The following is a 27,103-nucleotide window of genomic DNA, read 5'->3' on the forward strand; positions in this document are numbered from 1 at the left end:
TATTCATAATATGTTTTGGTCTAAAGGTCAAGTGTGTTTTCTTATTGCTCTTATAGCTCATAAAAAACGAATAGCTTTAGAAGTTATGGGATAGAGAAGGTTGCAATTAACCAATTTTACAGGTTTATGATAAATGTAGTTTGATTAAAGTTATTTAAAATCAACTACAACAAAGGACTGCATCGGAAGGAACCATAGCAATGACATCATGCCTCAGAATGTTTTGTAATAACATGCAGATACATCTGTTTAGTGAGCCAATGGAGCATCTTATCTGCAAACATGAAAGGATGGAGGATGTGTGTTGTTCTGCTTACTGTGAGGACCAGGTCTCTGTTCCTCTGCAGCACCTAAAGTCAGGAGCCATAAGTGGAAGCAGATCCCTGTTTTAGATTTCTTTCTAAACCAAAACACAGGCCACAGATGACAGGAAAAGGAGGGAAGAAAGGGAAAAGTGTTAATGATGTTCTATATAAAAACATAAAATCCATGCTTTTATTATTAAAAACCCAATTATTCAACTTTATTAACATCAAGGTTTTCAAGACATTTTTCTCTGCTTTTGTTTTATTAACAAATAGAAAACAGATCATGTTTACAACATATAGGACCCCTACAACACAACTATGAATCCTTTGTATGACCCACTTCATCCATTATCACCTCATGCTGTCCAATGAAAAACACAGAGATCCACCACTGAACGATAATGCTGCAAGTCTGTCCATCTGCAACACAGTGATAAAACATCTTAGTGGTAATATATGGGGATCAGATTGTGTCTCTGTAAAGCCATGTATACAAATAAAAAAAAGTCATGAGTGGAGCTCACAACAGGACTTCCTTGTGTGATATCAGTCATGTTGGGACACTGCTCTTTACCACAGCTGGGCTACTTCTGTATTAACACCATGTTGAAAGATTTTGTGAAATGAGTGTGAACACTAAAAAAACAGATGTTTTTGTTGCATGAACTAAAGTTTTTTTTTTTTTTAAAAAAAACCCTGCATACTGAATGCAACAATTTTCCTATGTGCAGACTAAATATAAAATCAATGTTCAGGTTAAGTGTGTGTGCTGTGGAGTGTGTGCTCAAAACACACAATTCTTTTGGTAAGACTACGAAAACACATGGCAACATGTTTCTATATGGAAAATTGTGTCCATTAAACACACTGTAGTCTATTACGACTGACGTGCATTGTCCACCTGCATAAAATATGCATGAGGACTAATGCACCACTGAAGAAAGTTCCTCCAAAATACACAGTTAATTATTGAAATATTGAAATTGTAGCAGAAAGCAACGAGCTTAGTGCTGAAAGCTTAGTATACAGGTAAAACACACTCATACCAAAGGGAATATTTGACAACATTAAAATCATGTTATAAAGAAAGCTCAATCTTTTAGTAAGTAACTATTTCATAAGAGTTTGGCCGTGAGTGTCAAAGTAAACATCTGAATATAAAATGTCATACGTCCAACGGAGGTTGATGGGCTTCTCTGGTGTCATAGTGCAGTCAGTGTTTCCCAGTCTGTTGTGTGTAAAGCATATCTCTGCATGAAATTGACTGCTGTCACTTTAAATAATAATAAAATCTTCTCCTGTATCGTGTGGACTTGTCTGCAGAGGTACATATTAAAAAGAGTATTCTGCTGCATTCATCTTGTCTGTGAGTTCTGACCCAGTCTTTGGGAAAGAATGGAGCGTGAGACTTCTCCTCTCATACATTACATCACTACATTTAGCGTCACACTCATTTCACAAAATAATCTCATGAACAGGCCATTTGTGTTTAGTCTACCTGAGTCCATGTGCACCCACATAGTAAACAAAGGTGCGCTGCACACATTTCCATTGGCTGTATCTTTTTTTTCTGCTTTGAGAAAATTAGTCAACAGTTAATGACAAGAAACTGTACATGCTAGCAGTTATTCATACGTGAAGAGCATTATATGTTTATTTCATACTGTAACCGTGTCTGTTTATTTGATGTTTGGTAAATATCATCATCATCATCATCATCATCATCATCATTCTGTTGGATGTAAGAAAGTCAAACCATCATTTCCCTCTAAACAAGACCAACTCAATAACATTTGAATATCATATCTATGGTACAAAATAAAATTATTAGCAGCTGTGAGTATATGATCTCCAGTATTAATAACCCGGAGCATGTTGAAAATACATGTCCGTTGTGCTAATAATAATAAGAGTAATAAAAAGATAAAGAAAAAGACAGATTAAGACATAATAACCAGTGTAAGTGATTACAAAATAAAGTCTAAATATGCATAACAACATAATAATGATGTATAGAAATGAAAACTGCAGAAAAATAGTTTTTGCTATTAAGAGGAGGCAGAGTTTGGGGAGTGGCGGAATCAGAATGACTACAGTACGAGTCTCTCGGGGTTGTAGGGGTGGGTTCGTTGTGTGTATGTTGGGGGGTGGGGGTTGGGGGGTGTCTGTGGTAGAATCATGGCACCAGTCCAGGAGGAGGTCATTCTGTCCCTGCTCCTCTTCCCTTTCATTTCCCCTCATTCCTGCTGTGGTCGTCAGTCCTCCTTGTGGGCCTCCTCATCAGGCCGCAGGGACTGATGGAGCTGAGTGGATATGGCTCAGAAGAGACACTGAACTCTTCTGAGGTGTCTTTCTGGGTTCTGGGATTATGTTGCATAGTGATCAAAGCTTCCAAGGTACTCCAGAGCAGCCCGGTAGCACAGTTGATACTGGTCCTGGAGACATATTGCAAAAAGATGCTTTAGAATACAAATGCAACATTAGTATTTGCTTTGATTTTATTCCTAGGATTGTAGCATGTACAGTATGTCCAGTATTTACTCTTAAACCTTAAGTCTTTAGGTCATGTTTTATTACTATTTATTTGATTTGTGGTTTTGGCTAAGTTGCATATAACAAGTAGTGTCAATACACCACACACAAAAATATAATCAAATAAAATGTTGCAGTTCTAATTTATTAAAATGACTCAACTGCAAACATCATATGCATTAAAATGACATTCACTTGAGCACTAATTTGTGCTCAATAAAAAGTGTGGAATGGTGTTTAACTGAGTTAATTGATTGGGAAAGGACACACAGCAAAGACCCACAGCCTTATATAGCCGTAATAAACTGATACCTCTGTCTGCACCATGGCCGGCCTCTGAGTTCGCAGAGTCTTGACGGTCTGGAACAGGTCGACCACTCCCTCGTACCTCATCCTTTCTAAGACGATGCTCAGGGTGATGAACACACCGGTCCGCCCAACACCAGCACTGGTGGACACACGCATTATCAGACTCATGACAAATCATGGCACATTTACATACATCAAAACTGATAACTAGTAACATAGGCACCAAATATCCAACCCACTTCATCTAAATAAAAAAAGACATGAAACTAATAATACACACAAATATTTGTTGTAGTTTTTGTGATGTTTGTGCTTCGGGTCATTGTCATGCTAAGCTATGCATTGTCACTCTATTGTGGAGCAGCTTCAGGAACTTCTGTATGATTGGCTGCTTTCTTCCTCCTGTCCCTACTGAGAAGCAACCTAATAGCATGATGATACCAACACCATGCTTCGCCATAGCAACAGTATCAGCCTGGTGAAGTGCAGGTTCTGGTGGTCCTAGTGCTTTTGTCAAACATTGTAAGAATTTTGTGGTTAATATTATCATTACATAGTCATAACACACACACACACATGCACAGGTACCTGCAGTGCACAGTGATTGGTCCGTCTTGTCCAAACTGCTCTTTAGTTTTATGGACTTGGCCGATGAAGTCAATGAATCCCTCTCCGGTTTTTGGCACTCCTTGTTCTGGCCAGTCAGTGAACTGGAACTGCCGGATGGTCCTTGACTGACCATCCTGATGAAAACAGATGCACAGATGCATAATTAATTCACAGACCAGATACTTCTTCCTGTACATCATCTACCCAAGGACACTGAGTACAGTTTTCTGTAGTAGTTTCCACAATGTTTTCAGTATTAAATGCTCTTTATTACTATATGGCCTTAAGAAATGTTATAAAATGAGTTACAATAAAAACAATAAATAAATAATATTAAAAAAGCAATTGAATTGATTTAAACTAAATTCAGTAATTAAAAAGCTGAATGTTAAACATTAAATGATTTACATACTTTTTAATAAACTTTAATATTTACACAATTTTCCTTATGTAGAATATTACATGTATGATTTCTACATATCTATGTGATCTGGATATACAGCAGGTCCCCATCTAAATATGATCAGAGTGTGATTGTTGCAGCTTTAAATCCATTTAAACATTCACTTTTCTGAAAGAAAAGGTGAGGCAATCCTTGAAATGGATTGTTCTTTCAACCCCTTGTGTCTTTTGGGATGCTACCTCTGAGTGTTGATGGAGTAAAGCCCAGGTGAGCCACGAGGTCTATAACTAAATTGCCTTTTTTCTCCTCTCACCTCCTCCTGCTGTCCCCCTGCAGTGAGTGAACCGCATCTTTAGCCAGCTGAGAGAAATTAAAGAACTTGTGTGGGAAAGCAAACCCCCAGAATACACCACAGAGGCTAGCTGCAGATTTTATAGCTTAGACAGCAAAGCATACTGTACTCAAAAACGAGACGCAGACCTGAGGTACGTGCCAATTCCCTAAATTGCACTCCCAGTGAAGATGTGAGGAGAGGAAATGAGAAAATATGTGTCCAGAGAAATGTCTCTGAATTGGAGGCACAGTGTGATGTCAGTCTGATTTTTATGACTGTGGTGAAGTTAATATTTGTATTCATAATGTCATATAAAACCCTAATTAAAACAAGCTGGAGCTCATCTTCCTGCTGTTGTCTTTCTGTATTTCTTTTTGTTTACCAGCAAATCTTCCTGAGAACCTACCCTGGCATCTGTGACTTTGAACTCTCTCAGGATGTATTGAGGCATGTTGTACTCAGCCATGGGATCCACAACAAAGTACTGGTAGCGTGCAGAGCGCTCGGCAGGCCAGTACTGATGGCACTTTTCCTGACGAACAGAAAGAGAGAGGACATCTGTCACAATGTGTATTTTGCCTGGAACAAACGAAGAAACCAGACAGGCATCGCCACAATGTAAAGCTGGAAGAAATTAGGCATTTGGGATCAATGCCTCAGTGCACTCTAGTGTATGTTGTCCCTAATGCAGCAACCAAGCTGGCTTCAAGGACTGTGTTCTGACAGTCCTACAGCTACATTGCAATATAAAGTCCTGCATCTGTATGGAAGCAGCATAATCATGGCTGGGAGGAAAGAAAGCTAAAACATGTTTTGTGCAGTAGACAGAGAGACATAAATCATAACAAATTCTTACCAAGAGTGAATAAAACTTCACAACGACAAACCTAAATGTACTTTACTGAGACCAACACAAAGTAGCACAGCATTGTGATGTGGAACGAATATGATACTTGGTTTTCAAAATTTCAAGCAAGTAAAAATCTGAAAAAGTGTGGTGTGCATTTATATGCAGTCCCCTGTACTCTGATAGGTCTAAAAAATCCAGTGCAATCAATCCTTCAGAAGTCACCTCATGAGTTAATGGGGTCCACCTGTGTGCAATACAGCCTCAGTATAATCACAGCTCTTCTGTGAAGTCCTCAGTGGTTTGTTAGACAACACTAGTGAAGAAACAGCATCATGAAGACCGAGGAACATCTCAGGGAGCACATTTCAATCCATCATCCATAGATGAAACAAGTATGCCACAACTGCAATCTTACCAAGACATGGCCATCCACCTAAACTAAAGACAGAGCAAGGAGAGCACTGGTCAGAAAAGCAGCTGAGAGGCCCATGGCCACTCTGGAGGAGCTGCAGACATCCACAGCTCAGGTGGCAGAATCTGTCCACAGGACAACTATAGGTGGTGTACTCCACACATTTGGCCTTTATGGAAGAATGGCAAGAAGGAAGCCATTGTTGAAAGAACGACATAATAAGTCCTGTTTGCAGTTTGCCACAAGCTGTGTAGGGGACACAGCAAACGTGGAAGAAGGTTCTCTGGTCAGATGAGACCAAAGTTAAACTGTTTGGCCTACATGCAAAGCGCTATGTGTGGTGAGAGAGTAACACTGCTCATCACCCTGGCCTGAACACACCATCCCCTCTGTGAAACATGGTGGTGGCAGCATCATGCTGTGGGGAGGATTTTCTTCAGCAGGAACAGGGAGGCTGGTCAGAGTTGATGGGAAGATGGATGGAGCTGAATACAGGGCAATCCTGGAAGAAAACCCGCTGAAGGCTGCAAAAGATTTAACACTGGGAAAGACATTCACCTTCTAGCAAGATAATGACCCTAAACATACAGCCAGAGCTACAGTGGAGTGGTTTCCATCAAGGAATATTCATGTGTTAGAATGGCCCAATCAAAGTCCAGACCTAAATCCCATTAAGCATCTGTGGCAGAACTTCACAGACACTCCCCATCCAATCTGGCTGAGCTTGAGCTATTTTGCAAAGAATGGGCAAAAATGTCAGTCTCTAGATGTGCAAAGCTGGTAGAGACATACACCAAAAGACTTGTAGCTGTAACTACAAAAAAAGGTGGCTCTACAAACCATGTATCATTTTTATTCCACACAATTATGTGCTACTTAGTGTTGGTCTATCACATCAAAGCTTAATAAAATACATTTAAGTTAGTGGTAAGGTGACAAAATGTGAAAACGTAGTATGGCACTGTACAAAGCATCGACCGTGGATCTGTAGTTGTAAACAGCAGTGCAGAATATTTTTTAAAGAATCTTTTTAGTACAAGCACTTTATTTTTGGCAATGAGATAAGTAGAATAAAGAGGCTGTGATGAAATGTTAAGCTTAGATTCCTTTCAGCCTTCAAACAGTCTGCATTTAAACTCACTTTAGAGAAATGTACATATTTGGGGTAGAGACCAGAAGGATGCTCCCTATTCTGAAGTAGGTTTTATACCGAATTTAGAAAAGTTAAAAAATAAAGTCTCATAAGCCTAGAATTGATAAATCCCAGAGGATTAGTAAGGATCATTGGTACAACTGTTAAACAAACAGGAGGCTGACTCTGTCTGGAAGCAAACATTTGCTGTGTCTTTTGGCTGGATGAGACAATGGTGCTCACCAGCTGGCTGGATTGGACTATCTATAGTCCTGACATTCAAATGCTGTGCCCACTTTACTCTTCATCATAATGCTTCACACACATGACCTCAATATAGATTGTAAATAATATATAAATAGCTCCAACTTTTTTCAAGAAATCCTTTGCCATGAAAATCCCAACACATTTCCAAAAACACAAGGCTGCTTTTTAAGTTAACCACTGATCACTTGCTTTTCAGTTAAAACACACAATTTTGTTTCCTTGTCTAAGGCTTGGACTATAGTCAGATGATGATAATGAAATAAGGTGATAATGATGCGTTACCCGTCCCATCTCGCGGAGTTTGGTGAGCATGACAACGATGGTGGAGTTGTGTTCCCACAGCATTCTCCAGAAGTCCTCTGTGGTCTCAGATAATGGACCCTGGGTGGCTATGTATGCTTTCTGCTGCCTGTGAATGAGAACAGAGGTGAGTCTGTGTTTATTTCTCAGAGTTTGAGCAGCGCTGCTCTTATTTGGACTCCATTATATGTCCGTGGTCCTGGTGCATGTGTTAGCAGCTGCCTTATTATACCAGTTAATACTAAAACAGATATTTCCCATTGCATATCTACAGTATGTGAGGCTGAAACAGTTTATCTGCTTTAGCTGGATCACCACATCTCTATAACAGTTTGTTCTTCCAGGCACTGACATCCCACAACTGTTGAATGAACCTCTCAGGTGCTAAATATTTAATTTTACACACCGCCTTAAAGTGAATGTGATGAGTCAGCCGCTTGCTAATGTGAGTAGTGAAATTTAAATGCTATTGCTTGAACGCAGACCCTTTTTAACAGCACTGTTAAAATGACAGATGCCGGCCCAGCTGCTCAGCCAGGCCCTGGGCGATGATTTGCTGCTGTAATGACGAGGCATGACCACAAGGGGGAAGTGTTGAAGCACAGAGCAGGAAGCTCAGATCATTTTTAATTTGGTGCACAATCTGTGTGACTTAGCACTCTTTGTATTGTTTTTGGCTGCTCTCAGGTTTACAAGTACTGTAACTATTATTTGCATTTTTCATGATACAACAATCAAATATAAACCAGGAATGAGAGGTGTGGTGTTTTGATGGAACTCCAGCTCCTGTGGCAGTGCTGTCACATTATCTGGCAGCTGCAGGACTGACAGGCTGACCAGTGTAAGCTGATGCTTACAGTTGAGTTCCTTTAAGGTCAGATGTGGGAGTCTAAATATTGAAAGTGCATCGTTTCTGACCTCTGTGCATTCAAGCAAACAAACAGCCTGGCTGCTAATGAGCACCCACAACAGATTTGGAGCTGTTATATATCATAGGACTTATTTACACTATGGGCATTTGTTTGTTTTTCACATCATTATAAAGTGAAGTACCTGAGAGACCTGACCACTGCACTCCAAGCTGCAGCTCAGGGTAAAAAAAATAAATGTAAAAAGTTAACAATGTTCCCAGATAAGAAAATGTAAAACTTATGATGAGAATGAGTCACGACTGAACTTAGTTGAACTTGATTTAAGATGTGCTGTAAACTCACTGAGAAGATGGGCAGGGTGCGTTGTGTTGTGCCTTCTTGATGCACTTTAAAGCCCCTTTTTCCTCCTATAATGATCTACTCCTACCTTATACTAATAAGATTACACTGACATATAAAAGGTTGCACAAGCAGGAAGTCCACTCTGAAATATATTCTAATGAAAAAAGCCTATTGTGTTGCTCCACCTTGAAGTGAATGAGCGCTGCTGATGGACCCAGAGGTCGCTGGACACTTCCACTAATCACCATAATCATCATGTCTACCCCCTCACCTTAATCTACCCTAATCCACACTGCGCACTTTAAAGGTGGAGCTCAGAGGGCGTCGGAGCTCCCAGTGTCTCATATCCGCACTTAATTACCGACGTAGGAATTAGAGAGGAATTACATGACACCCCTTGCCTTCTTCTCCATCCTCCCTGTGGTAGGGGTGCCCAGGGACTTCATTAAGCGCTGGCAGCCAAAAAAAACATGATAAACCCACCCTGCAAGTAAAAAGGGGAAGTCCTGCTTCATTAGCCTCTGCTTCACTCTGCTTGTGAACTAGAACCAGATAGTGTTTTCATCAAATATTTGCTTATCTGACAAGCCTGTGATTAAGTATGTATCTGACATGACATTAGCGCAGATGTCAAGTATGAACACTATACTGATTACAGCGAAAGTTTCATTTGTACCAAGATTTTGGACTAGTATTATCTTTTTAACTACACAACTCATGCTTGAGCAAGATGCACATATTAAATATGTGTGAATCCTTCACATACCATGCTTCTGCCTCACTAGAGCACCAAATCTGGAATAAGCCATCAAAAAAGTATTACCAAACAAATACTACAAATCCAAACTGCTTGTCAGACAGCTGAACAGCTTTAGAAACACCCTCCTCCCTCTCCACGTGCACACACACACACACACACACACACACACTGGTCCGACTGATATCACAAAGACTGTGTCTCAGTTTCTGTAGCTGCCTGAAACTGATTATGCGACCATCAGTCGCTTCACGCTGTGATTAGGCAGCTTTGCACCTGTGCATGATGTGCATATAACAGTGTTATGCTGGATAATTAGTGTGTTTAGATGCGTTTTTAAACGTGCAGTTTTTTATGCAAAGCTAGGCTAACCCTGTCCCTCAGCTTGTAATTTAGATTGATACATTTAAAAACTTCAGAAGTTTAATATTTGAGTCCTTGAAACAGAATATGTGAACATATTTCTTCAGCTGGTTGTTCATGGGGATGGGGACTTCAAATTATAACTTCCTAAACTGAGGGACGCACCAATTGCATCAATTGCACCAGATCGAGCAGGCACCAGAACAACAGAGAGAATCTAGTGGATTTTCAAATAAATCGGACACTGGCTTGGGGAATAAATACATTTCAAGCCAAATAATAATTCCAATCATACAGCTTGGAAGTTGTTAGAAACGGCCCTGAATCCATCCACTTAAACTCAAACATGTTTCTAATAGCAACATGCTAACAACAGAAAGAGAACAATACACCAGAGAAGCTTATTTTGAGGATTCGACTGAATGTTTTCTATATATTTTCTGTTAGCATAAACATAATCATGTGTCATATCTAGTGGATGTATATAATTATTAAATGTGGCATTTTTGATAAGAACCCATTGGTTCTATTGTACACTCAACAAAAATATAAACGCAACACTTTTGTTTTTGCTCCCATGTTTCATGAGATGGACTTGAAGATCTAAACTTCATTCCAGATACACAATATTACCATTCCTCTCAAACATTGTTCACAAATCTGTCTAAATGTGTGATAGTGAGCACTTCTGCTTTGCTGAGATAATCCATCCCACCTCACAGGTGTGCCACATCAAGATGCTGATCTGACATCATGATTAGTGCACAGGTGTACCTCAAACTGCCCACAATAAAAGGCCACCCTGAAATGTGCAGTTTTGTCTCACAGCAAAATGCCACAGATGCCACAAGCATTGAGGGAGCGTGCAATTGGCATGCTGACAGCAGGAATGTCAACCAGATCTGTTGCTCGTGCATTGAATGTTCATTTCTCCACCATAAGCCGTCTCCAAAGGCGTTTCAGAGAATATGGCAGTACATCCAACCGGCCTCACAACCGCAGACCACGAGTAACCACACCAGCCCAGGACCTCCACATCCAGCAGGTTCACCTCCGAGATCGTCTGAGACCAGCCACTCAGACAGCTGCTGAAACAATTGGTTTGCATAACCAAACAATTTCTGCACAAACTGTCAGAAACCATCTCAGGGAAGCTCAACTGCATGCTCGTCGTCCTCATCGGGGTCTTAACCTGACTCCAGATCGTCGCCGTAACAGACTTGAGTGGGCAAATGCTCACATTCGATGGCGTCTAGCACGTTGGAGAGGTGTTCTTTTCACGGATGAATCTCGGTTTACATTGTTCAGGGCAGATGGCAGACAGCGTGTGTGGCGTCGTGTGGGTGAGCGCTTTGCTGATGTCAATGTTGTGGATCGAGTGGCCCATGGTGGTGGTGGGGTCATGGTATGGGCAGGCATCTGTTATGGACGAAGAACACAGGTGCATTTTATTGATGGCATTTTGAATGCACAGAGATACCGTGATGAGATCCTGAGGCCCATTGTTGTGCCATACATCCATGAACATCACCTCATGTTTCAGCAAGATAATGCACGGCCCCATGTTACAAGGATCTGTACACAATTCTTGGAAGCTGAAAATGTCCCAGTTCTTGCATGGCCAGCATACTCACCGGACATGTCACCCATTGAACATGTTTGGGATGTGCTTGACCGGCGTATACGACAGCGTGCACCAGTTCCCACTAATATCCAGCAACTTCGCACAGCCATTGAAGAGGAGTGGACCAACATTCCACAGGCCACAATAGACAATCTGATAAACTCTATGCGAAGAAGATGTGTTGCACTGCACGAGGCAAATGGTGGTCACACCAGATACTGACTGGTTCTGAGTCCCCAGACCGCCAATAAAGCAGAAACAAAATGCACATTTCAGGGTGGCCTTTTATTGTGGGCAGTTTAAGGTACACCTGTGCACTAATCATGATGTCAGATCAGCATCTTGATGTGGCACACCTGTGAGGTGGGATGGATTATCTCAGCAAAGCAGAAGTGCTCACTATCACACATTTAGACAGATTTGTGAACAATGTTTGAGAGGAATGGTAATATTGTGTATCTGGAATGAAGTTTAGATCTTCAAGTCCATCTCATGAAACATGGGAGCAAAAACAAAAGTGTTGCGTTTATATTTTTGTTGAGTGTAGATATAATAACATAATATTTACTTATAGGATGCTGTCTGTCTGCATAAAGGAACCAACCGATCTGTGTCTGTTTATGGCTGTGAATGAAAAAGTCTTATGGACAGATGGGAGATGTTGTGTAATCAGTTAATTTCTCTGACATGTCATTGATCTCAAACAGGCTATCCATTTACACCAAAGGGAAAAACAGTGGAGAATTAACAGCTCTGTCAATAAAACCAATTTGTTCTGACAACTGACACAACAAAAGGATGTGAGGCAGTGAAACTCCATGTCAGCCTGTAATTTACTGCTGTCAGCTGCCAGAGATAAGGTCCAAACCCAAGCTTGTTAGAGATGCAGCTGCAGAGCTGCTGAGCTTCTACCACCCATAGACTGTTTTATTCTGAAGCACACCCCATGCTTTATTTGTATGTGTACATTTTACATTCATCACTGCTTACTGTGGACTCACCTGTAGCCGTCGATGAAGCTAGCATTGATGTAGTCGGAGCCCTCCACCCCTCTGATTGGCTGCAGGCAGACACGAGTGGACTCGAAAGGCATAATGTTCACCAGGCGGTTCTTGAATTTGTTGCACGGCAGGTTGGCACTGATAAATCTTGAGGTATGTGCTTTAGAGTTGGCCAGTTTCTGCAGAGCGAGAAGGGACATGAGTGTCAGTGAGGTGACCACACTGTTTCAGCCGCTGGCTAAAACATAAAGAGACAGAGGAGGAAGAAAGTTGGGAAAGCAGCTCTAATTGAGGCCATTCTTTGGGTCAATCTTGCTGACAGGCCTTAATATCATTCCCCTGCACTACAAGGGCAAGTGTCAATTTGAGAAGTGCTTGAAAAAGAAATTTGCAGAGAGCAAAGGATCAAAACTTAATTATGCTCTGTCCAGATTTAAAACCACCCTGCTTGTTTGGACAGGCATCATAATTTGGGCAGTGCAGAACAGTGAGTGGTGGAAGACTGAGCTCATCCTGTGTAACACCACCTAACCGAGCAGGACCTTATCTTTCAGCTGCCTGTTTGTCCTGGTTCCCTCTTTGCATTCCTTGCAGCTGTCCCTTCTCCCTGGCCTGTCATCAAGAGCTCACAAGTTAAGCTCCTGCATCTCGTCCTATGGGAATGAATTCAGCTCTGTTATGGAGGTGGAAATCCTTCTGCTCAGCTGGCCCATCATTCACCCACAATTTCACTTAGGTCCTCTATAGTTGTCATTTAAATTCATATATGCACGTGGACTAAAAAAACTCAAAAAGACTCAAAAAAGACATAACACAGAATTGTTGACATTTTTGCATTTTTATTATAAAAGAAAAAGTGAAATATCACATGGTCCTAAGTATTCAGAGCCTTTGCTCAGTATTTAGTAGAAGCACCCTTTGACCTACAGCCAAAGTCTTTTTGGGAAAGATGCAACAAGATTTTCACACCTGCATTTGGGGATCCTCATCGCCATTCGTCCATGCAGATTCTCTCCAGTTCTGTCAGGTTGGATGGTAAATGTTGGTGGACAGCCATTTTTAGGTTTCTCCAGAGATGCTCAATTGGGTTTAAGTCAGGGCTCTGCCATTCAAGAACAGTCACAGAGTTGTTGTGAAGCCACTCCGTCATTATTTTAGCTGTGTGCTTAGAGTCATTGTGTGGAAGGTAAACCTTCGGTCCAGTCTGAGGTTCTGAGCACTTTGGAGAAGGTTTTCATCCAGGATATCCCTGTACCACATTCATATTTCCCTTGATTGCAACCAGTCGTCCTGTCCCTGCAGCTGAACAACACCCCACAGCATGATGCTGCCACCACCATGCTTCACTGTTGGGACTGTATTGGACAGGTGAGGAGCAGTGCCTGGTTTTCTCCACACATACCTCTTAGAATTTAAGGTAGGGTAGGAGATTTTGAAAACTCAGTGAGAGTCAGCCAGATTTTGAAAGTAAACACACGCCCCTTTCTCTCGGAGTTCACCCCGAAGCCACGCCTCCCAACCAGTCTGTGACTTCGGCCATCATGCACGTACCTCTCTGGTGCGCGCAGAGCAGGAAGAGAGTGACAACCAGCCATAGCTTCCACAGATGATTAATATTCTTCATTTTAATGTGAAACTGCCGAACTAATCGTTTGCTATCGGATTGTAAAGAAAAGTTACACTAATTTAACAAATTTAACAAAAGTGCATCAGAATGAAATCTCCTACCCTACCTTTAAGGCCAAAACCTTCTATCTTGGTCTCATCAGACCATCTTATTTCTCACCATCTTGGAGTCCTTCAGGTGTTTTTTATTAAACTCCATGCATTCTTTTATGTGTCTTGCTCTAAGTAGAGTGCACTCCCACCCATAAATCTCCGACTGGTGGAGGGCTTCCGTGATGGTTGACTTTCTACAACTTTCTCCCAACTCCTGACTGCATCTCTGGAGCTCAGCTACAGTGATCTTTGGGTTCTTCTCTACCTCTCTCACCAAGGCTCTTGTCCCCCGATAGCCCAGTTTGGCCGGACAGCCAGCTCTAGGAAGGGTTCCGATCGTCCCAAACATCTTCCATTTAAGGATTATGGAGGCCACTGTGCTCTTAGGAACCTTAAGTGCAGCAGAATGTTTTTGTAACCTTGCCAGATCTGTGCCTTGTCACAATTCTGTCTCTGAGCTCTTCAGGCAGGTCCTTTGACCTCATGATCCTCATGTGCTCTAACATGCACTGTGAGCTGTAAGGTCTTATACAGACAGGTGTGTGTCTTTCCTAATCAAGTCCAATCAGTATCATCAAAGACAGCTGGACTCAAATGAAGGTGTAGAACCATCTGAAGGATGATCAGAAGAAATGGACGCACCTGAGTTCAATATATGAGAGTCACAGCAAAGGCTCTGATACTTAGGACCATGTCATATTTCACTTTTTCTTTATTAATACATCTGCAAACATGTCAACAATTCTGTGTGTTTCTGTCAATATGGGGTGCTGTGTGTACACTAATGAGGAAAAAATGAACCTAAAGGATTTTAGCAAATGGCAAATGAGTTGCTAATTCAAGCCACACCCCTAACAGGACGTGCACAAGCATTCAGCAGTAAGAATGACAGCTGATTCATGTTTTCAGTCCTTTGTTCAGAGCCCCTATGTCATTTTTTGTTGTTGGGGTGTGAACCCATTTCAAGGAGTATAACAAATTGTGGCCATTAAAACAGAATTGATTTTTTTTTTAACTTTGCAGAGTTTTCATATTTTTAAGGGACACAAAAAACACACTCTGAAAACTCTCTGGGTCCACATCCAAAAATAAAATGTCAAATCTCAGTCTATATATTCAATTAGCACCAACTCACATACCCAGCTGAGGATGATGATGTCACTAACAGGTTTCTCTGCTCTCTGTGCTTATTAAAAACATTGCTGAAACATGTTTTCACAATATAAAAAACATAAAAGACAGATTTACCTTAAACTCCAGTTCCATAGCGGTGACAGTCTCTCCGGGAGGGATCTGTGTGTGCTTCTGAATGTGCGCGTACAGGTTGCGAGCGGGGACTTCTGTGTTGCCACATGTTGCAGCTTCCAGCAGGGCCTCATGGATGAATATGTACTGATCCTCTGTCTGCACCATGTAGTTCCTCTGAGCTCGCATGCACGTCACATGGCCGTATATATCCACTGACTTCTCATGCTTCATCCTCTCCAGCATGGCGTCAATCACAACGAAGCAGCCTGTCCGGCCCACACCGGCACTGACAAAGACACCGCAGAGGTGTGATTAGAAATGAGCACAGTATTGCTGATCAAGAAATTATAAGCATAGACAAAAGTGGAGACCCCCTTCTCTCCCACAGCTACCTCCTAACAGCACAAACACCAAGAGTCGGCTGTAATTGCATTCAGTTCTTTCATTGTCTGACAGCCAGCCCCTGCGATGGACCTATCCAAGGTGTACTTGCTGTGACAGGTTGCACCTTGCACAGAATAAAGTAAGGTTGAAAAAAAAGTTTCTTATCACTACCAAAACTGTGGCAGCTGTGGGTAATGCCCAAGTCCAGTTTCCACTTTATACTTACTGTGTACTTAACTCTTCCATCAATACCACACACATGCTTATGATTTTCTCCTTTATTCTGCATCATATTTATTAATATTGTTGTAATCATATATGGCCAGGCTGGTGGCTCTTTATTGGCAAATACAACTTCAGATAAGCATATACCTTGTTTTCAAAGTGCCATTATTTATTTAGCAGAACTGATAAACACCTTATACCCACTGTCAAGCACGGCAGAGGAGGGGTGATGATTGTGGGCTTGTTTTGCAGCCATATCTGACAGTTAAAGCTGGGTGGAAACTGGGTCACACAACAAGGCCATGATTCAAAGCACAGCAGAAAGTCTACATCAGAATGACGAAAAAATAAAGCTCACCACACAACAACTTCATAACACACATGCAAAAGTAACAGCAAAACAAACAACAAAAAAACAGCTGCTGCACTCACTGAAGGCAAGAAGGCAATAATGACAAGTGTGTGATAGCAGGTCCATCACCCATTCAGGTGCACAGAAACGTGATATGATGCACATGTGGCAGTGTTGTGTCTATATGTATGCATTCTCTTAAGTCACAGTGTAGTAAGTAAGGTCTCTTAGCTACCATAGTATCATCTGATATTGATTATAAATATTACATTAAAAACATACATTCCTTTCTTTTAGTCATGGCGACAGAAAAAGCCTTATTTGGTAAGTATGATCATTAACTTATAGTTTCTAATGTAAGCAAATATTATATAAACATTATTGCACAGTACATATTGTTAGCCAGTTTGCTAACAATCTTGTTATCAATAATCCAGTCTTGTTATAATGGCAACTGTCAATAGCTTGCATATATTATAGAGCAAGTGCATAGTCTTGAGGTGTAAGTGTTATTGTGCTCTTTGGTAAGGCTAGCTGGATGATGGTGGTTAGCACCTCCCAAGTTGGTCTTTGGAAGGACAAACAGTGAACCGGTGTCAGGGTCATGGGTGCCCGAGGCTTACTGATGAGCTTGGGGAGTAAGGGCTGGCCATGTCAGATAGCATATGTCAGAGGGGCTACTGTAGCATGAATTTCTGATGACTTTCATTCACTCTATGACATAAAAGTGTCTGAACACACAAAGAGTGTGGTGTGTATGGGTCAGCATGGGCTTACAATTTTTATGCCTTCTTTTTTTTTAGGACACACACACAATGCAGGTGGTTTATCATACTGTATATATTAATACACACATATATTTTAAAACACATTCATGTGTTGATTCATAATCTATATTTTCACCCAAGTAATGATACAGTGGAGGTGCAGTGACGATTACTCAGTCTCAAATCATTCACATTCTCGTGTGTAAAGCTCCCTGAAAAATTCTCTATTAAAAGTGTCAACTACTCTCACGTTAAATTTGACGGATATAATTATATTTTCACACATTCCTCAGATTATTGTGTGACTTCATTAAAGCTATGCCGAGGTGGTAGACACAGCGTGCCGCCTCAGCCCTTTACCAGGGTATGCCGTGCTAGACTGTGACATCACTGACCTCACTACTTCAGAGAAGAAGTGAAGGTCTGGTTAACAGCAGGGAGGGAGCACACTGCCTACAGAAAACTGGGCTGGCTCTTCAGATCTCTGCCTCTCTTGTTCCTTTGATATCTTTGGTTTTGAAGCTGCACATGTCAGCTGGCGAAACACACAAGTGAACTCTGTGCAAGCACGTACACGACTTTTCTTTTTGAGTAATACATTTACTTTGATTATTCCTTCGTGGATATCTTTAAGGAAAGGAGGAATTTGTTAAATATAATAGTGGGTTATATTCTTGTTCCTTGGATGGTTTTAAGGCTTTGAACAAACTGTCCAACCATGACTAAAGCAAGTTAAAAATGCTTCTTTCATAGCCTTCTCTTTCTAGCTGCATTGCCTCTCCAATTTACCTCCAAGAACTTGGTATTTTGATCCCTCAATTAATATAGCTAACCCCTGATGCATTGCTATTTAGGATACTGTGGAAACACTAGCCAGGCGTGGACACTCAGTGTAGTTACAACAAGCTTGCAATGTGAGAAGACATCAGCCTGTCAATCAAAGCAGCCACACCCATAATTACAGATTTAAGTCTAAAAATGTCCCCCTGTACCCTCTGTGGTTATGAAAGGGAATTATAAATAGACTAAAACTTTTGTACCAGGCTGGAAACATGTGTATTTCTCATGTAAAGTTAGACATTTTAATGTGGAGGTCAATGGGGAGTGACTGTTGGTGCAGGCTCCTAGAGGCTGCAGGGGGTACTGCAGTTTTTGACACTTCTCTTCTCAGCTCCGGCAGACTTGGTTAGCATTAATTGTCAGCCTGCTATAGGAGCTGTATGTCTGATACCATTTCTCAGTCCCAGCACATGTAAGAATGACTACATTAGCAGCAAGTGCATCTTTGCAAAGATGGTTTAGAGATAGGCAATTTGCCATATTGGGAAACGTATTGAGGCATCACCACATAAGTAGGCTAAATGATGTTTGACAACATTTTGTCCGTTTTTTATGTACATACATGTGTGTGTGCGGCTTACCTGCAGTGAACCACCATGGGTCCAGCATCAGGAGGATTACAAGCTTTGACTCTGCGTAGAAAGGCCAGTGTCGGGGTGGGATACTCAGGCACTCCATGGTCAGGCCAGGCCAGGAACTGGAACTGTCGAACCTCTCTCTTCTCACTTGAGCCATTCTGAGTGCACAGATGTTTGTCATTCATAAGAAACACATTTAGTTAGACAGAAAGTTCTGTGATTCGATTATGTAGCCATCAGCTAAGACATGTACTTAGATGCATTACTCATCTATCATCCGACTTCATACTGTATGACCTTCATGTGTTTGTACATCACAGTTGCATTCTGGGTAGCACTCAGCGAGAGACAACAAATGCCCCCTGCCTTGACTACTACCCCATTCATACTGCCTGTGCAGTGGGAAAAACATGCTCTTGAAATGAAATGATACTCGAAAAAGTGAGTAAGGATGGTTGTTCCCATATTCCTCTATAACTCTAACTCGTCTCTTGTTCATGCTGATGGGGTAGTGTCAGTTTTTAATACTGAAGGCTACAATTTTCTAGCAAATCTATCACTTAGACAGAGGAACAAGTGGAACGCTAGTGATGGAGAGTTTGGCTTTGGACTCTTGACATCTATTCCAGACGTTTGATTTTTGCCCCATTTCACAAAAACGTTGGGATGACATCTTTATGTTATTGTTAAAGGTTTTATCTATCCAGCTTAAGGTGAGTCCCTGCGTGGCGGTGTTCAGTATCTGTCCTATCCCTTCTAACATTACCGACTCACAATCTCATACACAACCTTGCACCACCTTAATGGAGGTTGAAGCATGAAGGTTGCTTCAACCTTATGAATGAAAATGACCTGGATGACTGAGAATCTTCATCAACATATTACTTACATGGAAATCAAGCTCTGTCTGCTTTTCACTTAGGATCTGCTTTTCATGTAAAGACACCTCTGCAGAGTTCTTTTTTTTAAACGGGGCTTCCCTCAGACTAGCTTTTTTTTCTCCTCCTGTATTTTTGCATGTACAACCCCAAAAAAGTTGAGATGTGTTGCTGCTATCAAATTAAAAATGAGCTAATAGGTCTATTTCAACATCTGTGTGCTTTATGTTCTATAGCTCTATACAAACACTTTCTATATATTGTATAGAAATTGTTTGTATCTGAATCAGAATTATTGTAATTATGTGTTTAATCTCTACGTGTGCCATTTGGTAACACTAACTGTAAATACAAGGATACTTTTAGGAACATGTTTCTATTTTCACTTTAAAAGGGGGAGAAGTAAATGAAGTAAAGGTTTCATACTTGAGGAGGTATGATTAGTGATTATCGGACAGTGTTCACAGCCTGCTCGGATATCAGAAGTTTATCCTTGGGGGTGAGAAGATTTTGATGCTGTGCATACAGCTCTGCAAGTTTTCTTCCATCTCTTATAAATTAGAACAAAAATGAGACACATGGTGCTGCAATGAGATGCTCAGGGAATCCGTCTGTATGTGATGAGCTAGCACTGACAGCACCCTCAGTTAAGAAACATTGACTTCTGTCTAAGCTTCTGAAAACAAACATAAACTATAGATACTGTCTAAGAGAAAATCCTATCAAAAAACACCCTGATATGTTTTCTAGGTGCATGCCTCCTTTCAACAAACTCCAAAGCCTGCTGTGGTCTGTGAGTTATGCTTGCTTGCTCTGCTGGCAGAGTTACTTTCCATAGGCCCAACACGCACACTGTATACTCACCTTATAGAGGGCAAATGTCCGCATGCTGTATGTAGCCAGCTCCACAGTGTCCAGCATTGTCACCTGAATCATCCCATATGTCTCTGTGCCTCGACTGGGCCAATACTGGTCACACTTCACCTGCACACACAAAGTGTTTATTTATATTCATAACTAAGGTTTGACACAACTCTCATTAAAAAAAATGTAAATGGGACAGAGTTCACACAAGGTTGTTCAAATCGAAGTCAGTGTCATAGAACATATTACAACCAGGATGTGTGTTGCTGTCCACGGGAGGGCTGGATGACCAGTGTGTTTTTGGACTTCAGTGCTGACTTAAGGGGACGGGTGGCTGCAGGCAGCAGGAATCTAGCATTAACAGATGGAGCCATTACGCTTCACAGACCTGCGTGTGCATGTCAGAGTGGCGGGTGGCGGTTGTTTGGTAAGGCCAGTGGCTGAGCACGGGCCCACATTTGCCTTAGGTCAGAGAGCAGGTTCGCCACCTGAGCTAATATTACACAGCTCATTGAGTGTTAGAGGCAAACACAGAAGTTAACTACAAAATCTGCCCAAGTCCAAAAGGCACAATGGACCTGGGTCTGCAGGATAATTTGGTACTGTACTGCAAGAGAAGCGACTCCGCATGCATGAGGGAATAAAAGTTTGTTCTGGGCAGAGGTTGTGTGAGATTTATAGTTGTTGTTGTGAGGTTTTCTTTGTTTTTAGTATAACAGTTGCAACCCTATATATTTCTACAACTCATAAAATGTCTTAAAGCTTATTTAAAACTATAAAGTCAACAGAAAGTGCCTGATAAATGCATTTTTTTGCATTGAGTAATGTGTGTGTTTTTACTATGTATATCTAGTGTTAGCCATACATGCATGAGGCTTCCGTGTCGTCCCATGTAGGGTTCTGAAGAGACGCTTCAGTCTCTGTGGGAGGCTCAAACTGTGACATCAGCCAGCGTGACATCTGACAGCATCACAGTCCACGTCAACTCCAAAAGCAGACAAAGAGGTGGAGCGCGAGTGGAACTGAGGCAGGATTGCAGTCAAGGAGGAAGGCATCCTGTACTGTGATTAGTCATATGCCTCAAAGTGGTCAAGCTCATAATTTTAATTTCCAACATAATTAAACAAAAAATGACCCCAGTAGAGATGTCACTGAAAGGGAACTTATCAATAGAGATTGACATTTTTTTTTGAATCAGGTTGTTTGTTTCTGCAGTATTTGTGCAGTTTCAGGGGATTGACCTGCTTGTGGGGACAGCCCCTAGAGGCCGTGGGGTGAACTGCATTTTTTAACACTTTCCCATGCAGGCTTTATGTCTCAGCACTGGAAGTTCCTGTTTAAGTGTCAAGGTCAGTTTTTTGTGTTATTTAGTTCCTTGTACTTCCTGTTTTATTTTGGTGGCCAATTGTTCTTGTGTTCTTACGTTTTCATGTGTGAGACAACTCTAGACTACAGTAAGGGTGCTTGACGCTTCTTGAAATTGGTTCTGGATTGTCCACATTATGTCACTGCTTACATTCTTTCTACATTTAGTCCAGTGGAGGAATCCAAATCTAGTCAGCATTATGATGTGCAATTAGCATCAGTCAGTAGTTCAGGCTCTCCATTAACTTTTTGATTCCAATGTCCATCAATAACTGAAAACACACGTGAGATTAGTAGTCCCAATCCATGGTGAAGATCAGTGAGCCTACTTCTACATGTGCATACACATAACTACTATGAAATGACAAACAACAGAAGACTGATTGAGCATTTGGTGACACACACCACAACATCAGCTACACAAATCACCTAAACGTTTGAGGGATGCTCCATAATTAATGGCAGGATGCATGAAGGAGTACATGAGGAGAATAATGTCTGTCCTGCACCTCTGGTTGAACCACAGATGGGCGTTGCTTCCCGGAGCAGAGGGTTGATGGTCTCTGTCACAAATAATAATGGTAGACTGCAGTGGCACTCAGCTCTGCCCCTTTGCTGTGGTGTTAATAACAATGTGAAGGAGGGCTGACATCATTACTCATATGAATGTCCCTGAAGAGCTCATCGCTACATTTAGAACGATATATCAGAGTGTCAACACTCTCCATCCATCCCACCTTTCTTCCATTTGTGGGAAAGTAGACAGATATAAACTTAAATCCTCTGTTGCTCTCACTAATTCATTAGCTTCATGGCAGTTGGGTGTTTTGTATCAGTGTTTCTGACTCGTCTTCCAGTACTGATGGTTTTACTGTACTACTTGTAGCAGAGAGTTTCTCAGTCATCTGCTCTTATCTTAAAATGTTACAGGTATTTATTAATCTGCTGTTTATACAGCCTCATGGCAGGGCTGTCAAACTGCCGTCCCCCACCCATCAGGCCTGCACGTGATGTCTTAATATACAATTGAAATAAAAATTGAATGGCAAAGATCCATGCTAAATCCCAGGCTGCTTTTTTAGAAGAGCTTCAGAAGGTTTTAGGAAATACAGACATTCCAGTATTTTTTATGAAATGCTACCTGCCTGATCATGCAAAGTAAGAGTCTCTATTCCACAGGAATATAATCTCAAGTGTCAATAAGACACTAATAACAACCAAGCTGAATTCTAACATGACGTTTTAATAACCTATGAACCTATGTGCAACTGTCTTTATTACTTCATTACTTTGATGCTTCCTTGTCCACAAACCCTCCAAATACACAGCAGAGCAAGCATTGTCTCTGATGTTGTTATAAATCTCTTTCACAGATAAAAACATTACATCTGGAGACAATCTTTTTTAAACTTCCATTCCAAATTGCACACGTTTGTTCCTGTACTTATATTTTATATTTATATTTGCGCTAAATAATGTTTGTACTGTTTATTTTACCGTTATAGGTATATGTTTAGTATGCTAATTCTATGTACATCGCTGCTGCAATAGAGAAATTTACCACCTTGGGATGAATAAAGTACTTCTATTCTATTGTAAAATACTATATATATATATATAGGAACCGGGTGCATACTGAGAAAAGCCTAAGGATGCAACTAAAAGACTCATGATGCCCGGTTCTGACTTTAAATCTGCTCCATTGGAAGCTGGGTTTTAACTGTAGATGGACCTGCCACACTTCGGTTCCACTGTTTGGATCCTTTGTGATTGACTCACCCGTGACTTCTCCTCTAGGCGGGTCATCATAACAATGGTGCAGGTTCTCTGCTCCCACACCATCCTCCAGAAGTCACTAAGAGTCTCCGGCAGTGGCCCCTGTGTGGCGATGTAAGCGTTTTGCTTCCTGTAACCATCAATGTAGTTGGCATTTATGTAGTCACTACCTGGAATTCCTGCAGAAAAAAAAAACATAAAGTGGAAAGGTTAACTAAAACACATGACTTTTTAGTGATTTACATTACCACTAGCTGTAATGTGTGCTTCTTACCATCCACAGGTGTGAGGATGACCCTAGAGTGGTCATAGGCAATAACATTTGCATAGCGGTTCTTTGGCTTGTTGACCTCCAGGTTGGAGTGCTCCCAGGTGAACTGCTGCCCTGGATCAATGGACTGACACACAAGAGGGGGAGAGAGCGAGAGAGAGAGCAGGTAAGTATTATTACAACAGAGCATCCATTTCTTTCTGTTCTTTAATGCCTGTCAGAGCTTAGCGTAAGAAGACCAGAGCAGTACATGTGACCGAGACACTAATTCATCATCCCTCCTCCAGCCTGTAGCTGTAATATGAAAAGCTCTGGATGATCTTTAAGCCTCTATGGATACTCTCTGGACTGTTTGGATGCTCCTAACATCCCTGCCAGCCTTCTGCTATCAGCTGGTGAAGGGGAAGCAGTGTGCAGTCTGGAATGTAGGAGGCAGAGTGATGGAGGACCACGAGCATTGTATTAAAAGTAGACAGATGATGACTTATAGTATATTTTATTTCAATACCAATAGAGAGGCAGAAAAAATATAGCAGCCACAACTCACTTTAGATTGGGTCACAGCATTAAAACACTGTCTGGGAAAGTGCTGCATGCAAAGCCTGTTCAATGAGGAGATGAAAAGGGACTACAGAAAGCAGGCAACCACTTTTTTCTATGTTCCATCTCAGCTTTGTTTATGTATGACTCCATTACTGATGCTGTTGTTTTTGTTGTTTCGATTTTGGTCATTGTACCGTGTGTGCTGATGTTCAGTGTCAAGGACTGGTTAGGTGACTCACTGTAATCAATCAACACAACAGATGGAGGTCTCAGTAAAAAATAGATTAAACAGAATGGCGTGCATTCTTTATTTAAAGTAAGGTCTGTTTTCCTGTCTGTGGTAAACAGTTAAAGTGACTTCCAACCTGCAACAATCCCATAGGAATCCCTAAAACTGTCAACCTCCAGCCCAAAACACATTAATCATCTACAGCATTTTGAGCACTGACAGGTGAAGTGAATAACACTGATTATCTGGTTACCATGGCAGCTGTCAGTCAGTGGGATATGAAGCAGCAGGTGGACATTTTATCCTCAAAGTTGATGTGAGAGGAAGGAAAAATGGGCAGAAGAAGGATTTGAGACACTTTGACAAGGCTCAAATTCTGATGGTGGACTAGGTCAGATTAACTGTGGAATGTGCTGTGCGGTAAAATCTTGAGTAGGTGGATTGCAGCGACCATTGTTAGCGCAGAAGAAGTCCTGATTGAGACATGTTTTTCCAGTGATGGCCGACCCATATGAGTGGTCATGTTTTCACTAAAATGCCTAGTAACAGTTTTCTGTTGAACACAGCAAAGATGCATATTGTTATTTAGGATGAATCTTTTGAAGCTTCTTCTGCTTATCTTACATCACCTGGACAAAATGCACTGTACACAAAATGAAGTAGCAAAGAGGACTGTGATATCCTGCTGCTTTCTCTCCCGGCTGGCTGGACGGCCGCTCAGCCAGCCACACTCTACAACTGATAATAATGATAATGGAAAAAGAGCTTGAATACACATCTTATTTAACAGCCTGTTAGGTAAGGCTTCTACTGATAAACTACTCACATTACTGCTAATGCACTCTGCCAACATGCAGATCTGTTACAGAGATGACATCATAATCACACTCCACCAACAAAAACCAGAAGCAGGTGAACAAACAGAGGCATGCAGCATAGAATCCTTATGACCAGGAAGAGCAGAGGTGGGGTGACAAAAAGGGAGAATATGTGGAGAACAGCGCATAGGGTCATTCTGTTACCAATTAAAAGTGTAAAAAGTGTTGGTCCAGTAGAGAGCTTCTTTGTAGTGAAAGCATGCATCTATTTTGCACAGGTTGTCCCAGTTTCAAGCGTTTTAGCCTGAGGATAGGCAGAGATGTCATGTCCTCTAAGAGTTTCTCTATCATAGAGCTGAAGGTTCTTTATTGTGCCTTACAGTTACAGCCGGTACCGAAGCTGGAAACATTATGTTTTAATAAAAGAGGCTAGAGAATAACAGGTAGGAAAAGTTTACCCAGCTCTCACTCATTTGGTATGACCCAAATAATAGATGTAATCATTATTATGAAACAGGGAGAATCACTATTATGTGGCCATGTGGGTTACATGGAGTGGTCTCCTGTAGTTGCCAAAGAGCGGTCCATTCATCAAACGTAACAAGCTGTGAGATCCACTGACAGTTCTCATTTTAAACACAGCCATTATCAGCTTTTCATTTCAAGCCCTGCTGCTCTCACTGCTGACTAAATGGCTGCTAACTTCTGTGCAATGGCATGCAGGAGGTTCTGGTGTCACTGATTGTCTCCAGATCCAACTTTATTAAGTTATTCAGTGTAAACTTATACGTAAATCTCCTTCTCTCACACACAGGAACCTTTCACCACATGTGGAACTGTCTCTCTGCTCACAGAGAGGATGTGGACACGTTCATTTTCCTCCTCTTGTTCTCAGATATAAAGAAATGTAAGCATTAATCCCTGCTGCAGTTTTCACCATTTTCATTTTATGCACTTAACCACTCACTATCAGGGTCTTACATTTGTCTCCTTTTATTTAAACACAGTCATTTTAATGAAATCCAAAAAGATTTCACAGCACTAAATTAATATACTTCTAATACAGGGTAACTGAAAAGCTCTTTCCCCACATATTATAACTAAGTCAGACCTTGGTCTTATTATTTAGTGTCTAAACAGCGGTTTATCAGGTGAAAAACCAAAAATGTGAACTCACACACACACACACACACACACTCTTTGTGACACAAATGTGTGACATCATCATACTTCATGGACTAAGACAATCAACAGCCAGTCAAATCAGAGTGTTGGTGAGCATGACACCTGGCCATTTGTAAAGATGGACTAACCTTCATAGAAGTTTCTGAGGGAGCTTAATGTTGGAGGCCCCAGACATTGCCATCTAGCCATGTCCTGAGTAAATATAGGGGGTGGACTGCAAGTAGAGCTGAGAGCGGGATTTTATTTAGAGGTTGGGGAGGTGCTTACATTTGCAGCTATGGCCACTGAGGGTGCTCTAATGTTTATGTCAAAGCTCCAGAGAGAAATGAGGTGTCAAAAAATGCTGTTCCCCTTGCAGCCTCAGGAGGGTGGCTCCCAAACGTGAGTCATTTCCCATAAACTCTCATGTTAAAATGTTCAACTTTTGGACTGGACAGGAATGTTTATATACCTATAACAGTATCAACAAATTGCCAAAATAGCCGCGGTTGGATATTCCATGGACTAAAAACAACTCCCAATAAACACGGCCTGAGCACCATGGACACCTTGTCCACAGGCATATATTGTCAGTGGATTAAACAAACATGTATCTATTACTTTTTGAAATTTAGGGCCTATGAAAATATTCTTATTTTGACTGAAT

The 27,103-nt window shown here is 41.3% G+C and overlaps 1 protein-coding gene across 6 annotated transcripts in view; it reads right to left on the minus strand.

Moving 5' to 3' along the window:
* Positions 1–562: 562 nt before the first annotated feature.
* ptprfa (protein tyrosine phosphatase receptor type Fa) overlaps positions 563–27,103 on the minus strand; it is a 165,787-nt gene continuing 139,246 nt past the window's right edge. For 4 of the 6 annotated variants that reach the window (XM_028403182.1, XM_028403183.1, XM_028403181.1 and 1 more), the window contains 11 exons: positions 23,686–23,809; positions 23,415–23,590; positions 20,271–20,390; positions 18,532–18,686; positions 15,383–15,668; positions 12,416–12,594; positions 7,439–7,565; positions 4,902–5,027; positions 3,738–3,892; positions 3,153–3,288; positions 563–2,743 (listed from right to left, as the gene is read on the minus strand). In XM_028403182.1, the coding sequence (XP_028258983.1) occupies positions 2,675–2,743; positions 3,153–3,288; positions 3,738–3,892; positions 4,902–5,027; positions 7,439–7,565; positions 12,416–12,594; positions 15,383–15,668; positions 18,532–18,686; positions 20,271–20,390; positions 23,415–23,590; positions 23,686–23,809 (1,653 nt within the window). In that variant the 3' untranslated portion in view covers positions 563–2,674. Of the gene's footprint in view, positions 2,744–3,152; positions 3,289–3,737; positions 3,893–4,901; positions 5,028–7,438; positions 7,566–11,161; positions 11,210–12,415; positions 12,595–15,382; positions 15,669–18,531; positions 18,687–20,270; positions 20,391–23,414; positions 23,591–23,685; positions 23,810–27,103 lie in introns of those variants that run through there. The other 2 variants (XM_028403184.1, XM_028403185.1) reach the window with 2 other exon arrangements.

This window comes from Parambassis ranga, chromosome 4 (assembly GCF_900634625.1).
Source record: "Parambassis ranga chromosome 4, fParRan2.1, whole genome shotgun sequence".
NCBI classification, from domain to species: domain Eukaryota; kingdom Metazoa; phylum Chordata; class Actinopteri; family Ambassidae; genus Parambassis; species Parambassis ranga.